Genomic DNA, 9,619 nt, shown 5'->3' with positions numbered 1-9,619 from the left:
ACTGATGCATAATGCATGTTTTCAAAATATACATTTACGAGGTCAACATAAACGAATCACACGTACATTTAAGTGAGAGCTCAATGTCTTAGTACAAATAGCGCCGGTGTTTATTGATAGTTTAAACAAAAAAACTGAACTGATAGTCATGTTCTATTGTTGAATATTGATCGTGTTTAATTGTTGAATATAACAAATATATGGTTAGTAACGGATCGCATGAAAACCAAGTTTGTAGAGAAAAAAAGCGCGATGGAAATTGTTACTGAAGAGGTCGCTTTTTACTTGTAAAGTCGAGATTTGCACGAAATGTTCATCATTAAAAATACAGCCTATCTATATTTTGTTGAAATTGTATGATTAAGTTGTAGTGTAACATAATTATTACATTGTTTTATTAATAGAAAAATCACGACTGTAGCGTTACCATTTTTATAAGGTTGCAGGGTACTAATTTGAAAATAGAACGCTTATGTAATCGCTAAAACTTCTTGTGTGTATTTTTGTAGACGTTTCACAATTGATAAGAACACCCGCCTCTTCTTTACGTCGCGGAATGAAGCAACAGACAACACCACTGATGTGCAACATGCTGTTTGGCTACGTAAACGTGCTGTAAATGCGAACTGGCATACGCAACTTAACGTCGTTGGATTGGTTGCAGCACAGGGCACTATTTCGATGTGGGCGTTAATGTCATGAAACTTTAGACAGGTTTCTGTGAATACGCGATTTCAGGAATGGAATTCTGATTTTAAACAACTTAGTTAATAATCATACAATATATTATATTTTATTATGGTTTTTCTTTACTAATTGTCGATACTTTCCTTCATCACCAAGACAAGTTTTAGTGATTTGTAACAACAGACTTTTAGAATGAGATTGTGCAAAAGACCTTTTCCGAAACCTGTCATCGTGTCCATGGTATCACTTGTGGGCATAACACTTTATCTTATTTGTAATCCTACATTTACATTTAATTGGAAATCTTCATATGGTTTACCATTGATACATAGACCATATGGTTATGGAACGATTACTATGTATTTAAAAGACTCGGGGACATTTAAAGCTGTCGATAAGTTGAAGTCAGATACAAATTCTTACAAAGACAAATTTACAACCGTTTCAACAAATGCGTCAACAAATGGGTGTTTCCAATCCTTTTGGGAATTGAATTTTGGTGTGAAAACCACTCTGAACGCAGAGAGAAAGGAGGTTAATTATACCGGTATTCCTAGGAACTGCAACAGATATGTGATGCTGGATTTGCTACCGGGGCGAACCGGAAACATAATGTTCCAGTTTGCGGCGTTGATTGGCCTAGCGAAACGGTATGACTTAATACCACTGGTTAAAGACCACTTAACGATAGGCCAATGGTTTGAACTCCCAATTTTTCCACGTGTCGAAATGATAGATAGTATGGAATTAAAATCACCCGTCTGTTGCGTATACGATGATGTTTTTGAACATATTAACGGCTTTAACAATTGGACTATTTCCGGATATTTTCAGTCTTGGAAATACTTTTCACATGTGAAACAAATAATTGAGCAAATGTTTACACTCAAAGAAGTATTTACGAAAAACGCTATCGCATTTTTGAACGAGACGCGGTCGCCTGGTCAGTGGACCGTATGCATACACGTCCGACGGGGCGACATGCTTATGCCCTCAGCCTCTATGCGTGGATACAGAGTTGCTGGTATCGACTTCATCAACAGAGCAATGGAATACTATAGAACGGGTCTACTCAATGTTCTCTTTGTCATGGTTAGTGACGGGATTTTATGGTGCAGGGAAAACATCCGCGGGGAAAACATTACGTTCAGCCCATTTTACTCAAATCTCGACGATTTCGCGTTGATGACTTCATGCGATCACGTGGTTGTGACATCCGGGACCTTCGGCTGGTGGGGTGCCTGGCTGTCTCGCGGCACAACTGTGTATTTTAAAGACTACCCAGGCTCTGGTTCTTGGCTTGCGAGTCAGACCAACCGCGAAGACTATTATCCCCGACACTGGGTGGCTATTTAAATGGACATACGCAGATTGCATTAAACGCTTTATAGCGTCGTGACGACGCTGATTGACAATAACCACTTATTAAAAAGAAAAGCGTTCTGAAAAAGACGTATTTAAAGTTTTATAATAAAACTTAATGGTTATATTTCTTATTTGATTACCCGAATCTTGAATAATGCACGTTTGTGTATTGGCACCGTGCAGCAGACCCTTATTAATGTAGATTAATACTCTGAGAAGATTGAAACAGTATAAAAAGGTCTTTTTTATTATAGTGTCACCCCTATTGAAAGGGCCAGTCAATCTGACTTATGAGACACTTTTTGCGCGTATACCATGTACCTCCCAACTCCTATCACTATGCCAGGCGCCAGGCGGATAGAAGTCGGTAACCATTCATGTTTAACGCTCGCGGCTCACGAGCCGGCCTAATCGGAACAAGTCTCATGACAAACATCCATCCTTAGACAAACGCTCCCCATGGGGCTCGAACCTACGACCTCCCGATCCCAAGGCGGACGCCTTATCCACTAGGCCACGGCGATCGGTATAATTGACAATGCATTATTCAGCTGAGAGAAAAGATTGCAAAATACATTTGAGCCGTGCTCTGTGCAAAAGGTGTTTAATGCTTGTGCGTGAAGTGGCGTCCCAGATTAGCATGTGCAGTTTGCACTTTTTTTAAACAGAAAATATCATAAAAGCGGAAAGTGTCGTCTCTGATTAGCCGGTGCAGGACTGCAGTCGCCGCACATGCTAATCCGGGAAAACACTTTACACACAAGCAGTAAACCCCCTTTTCACAGAGTACGGCCCATTTAATCTTCATATTCGTCAAGATCATTTATTTGACGGCTACCGGTAATTACATAATTTGTTTTGGATGATACATAACATAATTTGCTCTTGTAGCACCGATAGTCAATCAAACTATACTGCGTGATTGTGTGTTCATTAGAAGTCGAAGTGGTTATGTTATTTTGCATAAATATAGTGACAATATACTGCTTCAGAACACGTCACTTAATTTTATTTACTACTGATTACTATTTACGTCACCCACTTTTTATTGCATATAACAATTATGTTTGCTAATAAAGGGGCCTTTTCACGTTTTGGTAAATTGACAAAATTAAAAAAAAGTTTTCAGAATCGCAAATTTTAAATTAAACAACAAGTGAAATGATATCATTAAGATTTTTTGCTGTGTATATTTATTTATGCTAACAAATTTTGTAAATTATGCCACTCTTTCTATGTTAAACATGCTTTGTAATTATTGTATAACTATGTTGTTCGAATCTTCGATATCGAAGGAAATATATAAAGAACATATATAGTAATGATATTTGTGAGGAAACAGTTAAACATTGAATCCAAGTTTAAGGGATATTTACACATTACAAAATGTTGGAAAATTAAAACAAATTAATTGAACCATAAACTTTATTAAAATCAACGTGAACACCGAACCGTTCATAAAATAACAACGGGGTCACCTAGAAATATTCCATTCTCATAATATTGGCATAATCAAAGACAGACGGATATTCCAATGTCAGATAGGTTATATTCATTTTAATACATCAATACATTAAAATAAACTCGCACAGATTCAATTAGTATTTATCATTAAATATGGTAATGTGTGCTAAACATATTCCCGACTGTTATTTCATTTTTTGATAATCATTTGAATTTTTGTCATCATTTTTTCTAAAATTACTTAACAAAATCATTAATTGTTTTAAAAAGGTGTGTTTGTTAAATCATGCAGATCATTAAAATGATTATATTAATGTACAACGTTGGTTTAAAAATCAAATTCAAACATACATATTTTCGAAAACATCATTTCTTACAAGGAAAAAATAATATCTCAGCCAAAATCAAGTTTGTTAACAACCTTGTTATTTTTAACGTTCCTGACCATCAAACGTACATACGTACAATTCAAAGAATCTGTATAAGCATGCTTAATTTATTTCATTGATACATATGTTTTATACGAAAATGATAAAAATCTAATAGCTGAACTTGAAAAAAAAAAAATAAAAACACGGAAAACATAGATTTAACGAACTCTTAACTTACTTGACAAGTATATTTCGTCCTTATGAACAACGCGCAATTATAACAAATACGTTTACATTTTCAAATAACAAACATTATGATTAAAACGTTCACATTTAATAAACACAACCATCTATAAGTTTTACAGTAGTTTATATACGTACTTTTTAGAACTATTTTCGAGTTCACGTACCTGACATTTTTTGTCAAAACAATAAATTAACACAAAACAAACTAAACTGGTGTCAAAAAACGTGTAATCGGCGTCTTCAAGTGTAAACTGCCTTTTGCTTTTGCTACAAGCAACACTAGTGCTCGATGGTATTTTTTTGCATTTTTTAAATATTTTTTTTTAGTTACCCGTTGTTTAAAGAAGAAAGTTAAAATAGTTAAAGAAGATAGATAAAAAAGATAGTTCGACTATGTATACATATACATATATGTATACATATATACATAGTCAAACTATCTTTTTCGTAAGAAAACGTTTTGTCGGAAGATTTTTTATTGATTAAGTATGTGTATGCATTATACTAAACAACAGGTAACTAAACACATATAAAAAACAACAACAAAAAATACACATTGCCATTTAGCGCATGTGACAAGCAATTGGCTATTGAGAGTGAAATTGTACGGGTACTGATAACGCTCTGTTCGATGTTCGAATTTTCAGTTTGGGTTTCTGTATTGCATGTTATGCTATCATTTTTCTCTTCTTGTAATTTGAGTCTCTTTTTTCTCTATACTTATAATTTTCCATATTATGTTTTCCTCTCGAAGTTGTTGCTATTGGGCTGTTTATAACGCTTTGTTCGTTGTTGTTCTTTCTTTAAATAGTCTTTATCATTCTTTTTTTCCTTTCCCGATCCGATAATCTGTTTGATACTCAGCCCTCGTTTTCCCTATTATTTCAACTGAAAAAGAAAATGTCAGGTACGTAAAAAAATGTGTCAGGTACGTTTACTTAAAGTAATAGGACATTTCTGCTTTATATTTTCAAAAAATCTTCAATTTCATTATCAGTTAATTTAATAAATATTTTAACTTTGATAAATTGCAAATTAAATGTAAAAAAATATATTTAACTTACCTCGATGTAGATGGATAAAACAACAAGGTTAATTTAAGATTTAAACTGCTCCCGCAATGTAAACATCGCTAAACATATGCTTCTTGCGGATGTTTTAATAACTTCGTATGTGCATGTGTAAGATTTTATCATTATAACTTATGTAAACAGGCTTTAACGTGTTTAAACTTGGTTTGTTACACGTTCCTGACAATTAACGTATCTTACGGCAATTAATATACTTATATTTGAATACGGATTAATAAAGACCAATGGTATCATTTTTAAGTTAGCTAAAAACACTTATTTGGGTGTTAAATGACGAAGTAAAAGATACAATATGCGATATAAGAATCGTATATTACAGCAGGAAAACTGTTTAACGTACCTGACAAACTCCAGCGTCTCACCTTCAAAACTTAACTTCTCGATTAAAGTGTGACGATTTGCATTAAATTAAATGGTTCTTTTTGTGTTTTTCGATATATTTCATTATTGCTTTCCATTTTGTACTCTATATTTTCATTTATTTCTTAGGAAAACGCAAACTTCAACGCTCATTAAAGTAGTTAACGTTTTTGACCGAAGTTTTTGCGACAACGGTAGACTGCCCATCAGCGTGTCAATTTTAGGAAAATGTTGAAAAATGTTGATTGCTGAAAATATCCATCACAATATCCTTTCGGAAATACATTAATTGTTATGATTTGTAACTTCTATCACCCAAATCTTGTATGTAAAAATGGTGAACTGTGCTGTGCGACAGTCTTTTTTTTGTGAAATTGTACGTCTTTTTTGTAGTCTATATAAGACATTTTGGAAATGGAAAGTGCTATATTTCACTATAATTCATGTTTTCAATGATACTAAGTTGTAAAATAAAAATCTTCCCAACAAAGTATTTCATTTATTAAATGGAAATCACACTGCGACACAAATTTATTGAAAATGTTCCTTTATCTGACATTCAGTGTAGACTGAACATTGACCATGCTCTAAAATATCCATTATATGCATCTTTTGACGATTTAAAAACCTAAAAACTATAAAGCGTTGCAACACAAAACGATTGAATAATTTGGAGAGTTCTGTTGTTGTCGTTATATTTTGCGATTATTGCTTATATAAAGTATAAAAAACTTCACTTATTGTATGAGCACGGATGGCCAAGTGGTCTAAGTGGTATACTTTTACTCCAGGGGTCAATGGTTCGAGCCTAGCTGAGGGTTACTTTTTTTTCTTTCTTTAATTTTATTCTTGTTTGTTTTTAACAGTAGCTTTTTAGATCGAATGTTTACATTTATCAATATAAAGCATTTAATGACGAACTTCAATACATGCCAGAATCTGTGAAAAGACCCCCTTTAAAACGTGGTTTATGTTCAACAAGAAAATACAAACAAATTACAGCATGTCTTTATCATTATTAATACGTATGCGCAGTCAATAAAATGTTTTTTTTTCTTACATTTATATTTAAAGAACCGAGTTGAAGTTTATTCCCTTCCTTTTAAATATGACTATTCTTGTTTAGTAAATAAAAACGAAATGAAATGAACGAAACGGTACGGCCTCTTTATACGATATAGTAAAGCTGATAAAGGAGCGAAGCTTATTTATAACAACTGTTTAGCTAGATGACAGTAAACATGGTTCAATTGAAACCGTCGAAGGAGATTTTAAATATTGAACATGTCGCCGGTTGGTGACAAGTGTGCAGCCAGTCCGAGACTCGAACCCGCGGCCTACTGCTAATAAGACAAGTGCTCTGTCATTCGAGCTGACAAGGCGGCTAACAAATTTAATCATCAATCCCGTTTAAGTTCTGTACAGGGACACACATAATGCGGATGAATGATGGAAGTATGCCGATAAAGATGTCTTACCTGAGACATGGGCCATACAGCTAGGTGACAGTTTGTAAAAGCAAATAGCCGTATGAACATGGTGAACTTTTGATGTGTTTTCTGTAAGCTGTAGTTTGGAACAGATGTACACAGTCCAACCTTTCTACAGCCGCCAGTCAAGGGAAGTGACCAACGTTGTCGTTGTAGGCAGGTGGCCGTTGTGCCCAAGTGACCTCGTTTAAGATGGCTTGTTAGATGATGGTATCTTTGTTGTTCAAAGAAACTGACACAAAAAGCAGATACAAATGTATTTGTACTTAAATATCACACACACAAAATGTTTATTTATAAAACCACACAAGCTTATCATAATTTATCTAAAATAATATTTATGCTTCTCAATGACAGGTCAATATCATATTTGAAGATCAATTCTAATAATTCTTGTTTCTGCTTTGTAACTTTTAACAGAAGTATTTTAACAAATCTCTGTACTAGTATTTCCATGACCAGAAAATATGTGGAAAATAAATCTAATATTCCCTAAAGTTGAAGGTCCAACTTTGAGGTACACTTTCATGGAGTTTATTTACACTACGTAACATAAAATGCCTAACGCGATACGTATATAACGTTGGATTATTTTCCAATAGGCTAAGACCATGTAATCTGCCATAATCCTCGGTGAGCGGTCAATTACAAAAAGTATGCAAATTTTGTTTCTTCTCTGTAATGTTTTAAAGTCTAATATGATGAAAATATTACTTGGTATTATAAAGCTCTGAAAAGAATATTTTCACGTGTCCAATTTGAATCTGGTTCACGTGTGTTTAAAGGTAAGGTTATGCGGTAAAATCTTAGAAAACCCATATAACAACTCTAGACGCCACATTTATTACCCAATCTTGGAATAAACTAGGTCTCCGTGTAAGGTTTTCGACAATTAGTAAATATTGAACCCATGTGAGCACTTAAGGGCCATAATTTATCTTTTTCATTTGGTAATCACAATTCTAAAATATAACGACTATAAACACTTTAAAAACATTCATATGTGAATCCACAATCATCAAGTTATGTGTAATGGTTGCAGGGATATGATAGAGCTATTCTTACAACCAATCATACTTTTTCACGGTGATAATTAGCCTCCATATGAGACTGGAACCAAGTACTTCCTTTTCCTTTAGGGAACGTCAATGCGTGATATATTGACAGATGACTTACTCGATGTTTAATATGCTGTAAGAGAAACAGTTCTTAATTTACAGTAGTTTGTCAGTCAATAAACAAAACCGACTTGGATTTTTAGTTGTAGGATTTAAATCTTTACTAGGAAGCCAGTGGAAAACGGAAGAGTCGTTTATTTACAATTCTACCACAGTCGCACATGCATGCACATAAGAATGAGAAGGGAGCTTACCGTGTGTTATTACCCCGATATATCAATGGTTGTTTCCCTCGCACAGCGCGTGAATACATTGTACCGAATAAACTTACAACATCTTGTGCCTTTACTTCTTAAAGTACTTCTAACCGAACTGTCGCACTGTAAGCAACGTTAATTCATTATTTCTATATATAAAATAAGTTTTAACAATAAGAAAAGGCACATTCAAGCTGTGTTAAGACGTGAAAGAAACATGTCGATGGCTGTTTCATTTTACCCCGCGATATTTTTATGAATGAGAATTGTTTTACAATCAATATCACGTGACAGAAATATCGTAGTACACATGAACTGCAAATCATCTGATGCAGAAGTATCCATCTTGAAAATGGCACATCCTTTGTCAATTCAAATTGGATCAATCTGTGAAGTTAGGGGCAGCAAGGAAAGTTGGAGAGTGGTGAGCTATATGCATGATGGACTTGTTCACAAGTATGTACAACCACACAAGCTTATCATAATTTATCTAAAATAATCCTTATGCTTCTTATGAAAGGTAAATATCATATTTGAAGATCAAATCTGATAATACTTGTTTCTGCTCTTTTACTTTTACTAAGAGTATTTAATAAAGCTGTGTATTGGTTTTTTCCATGACCAGAAAATATGTGGCCAATAAATCTAATGTTCCTTAAAGTTAAAGGTCACATTTTAGGTATAATTTCATGGATTTTATTTTCACTACGTAACATAACATACCTTAAAGCGGGTATATACGATTTTTATATGTGCTGAATTGTAAAATATTGATACAAATATGTTATAATAACACACACTATGCAAGAAAAATGATACATTTAAGACGAATTTCATAAAATACAGCAAATACAAATTAGCGCCCCGAGCCGATTGTGACGAAGATAATTCGTAATTATTTTCCTACAATAACCGACGCATTCGTCTTTTTTGTGAGTGTTCATGTGTCGTATGAATCGATATCGCTGCAGAAATTTCAAATGAACCGTTAAACTAAATTTAGATTCACATCGTACATGCATGATATATATGCTGGCGAATTCGGCTGTACAGCCTTTTTCGATTTCAGAATTAAATATCTGGCTTATTTAGCATTTTTCGACACATGTTCTTCTTAACTTTTATTTTAGTTTATATTGAAATATATGTATAATAAGTTTTTTACACATT

The 9,619-nt window shown here is 33.8% G+C and overlaps 1 protein-coding gene across 1 annotated transcript; it reads left to right on the top strand.

The window, feature by feature from the left end:
* Window positions 1-829: 829 nt before the first annotated feature.
* Window positions 830-2,280, top strand: LOC127870429 (galactoside alpha-(1,2)-fucosyltransferase 2-like). The gene has a single exon (XM_052413022.1). The coding sequence runs from the start codon at window positions 880-882 to the stop codon at window positions 2,041-2,043; it is 1,164 nt and encodes a 387-aa protein (XP_052268982.1). The 5' UTR covers window positions 830-879; the 3' UTR covers window positions 2,044-2,280.
* Window positions 2,281-9,619: the final 7,339 nt, after the last annotated feature.

Source organism: Dreissena polymorpha, chromosome 2, assembly GCF_020536995.1.
Source record: "Dreissena polymorpha isolate Duluth1 chromosome 2, UMN_Dpol_1.0, whole genome shotgun sequence".
Lineage (NCBI taxonomy): Eukaryota > Metazoa > Mollusca > Bivalvia > Myida > Dreissenidae > Dreissena > Dreissena polymorpha.
Note: the sequence above shows the minus strand (reverse complement) of the source record. Positions and strands in the feature narration are given on the sequence as shown.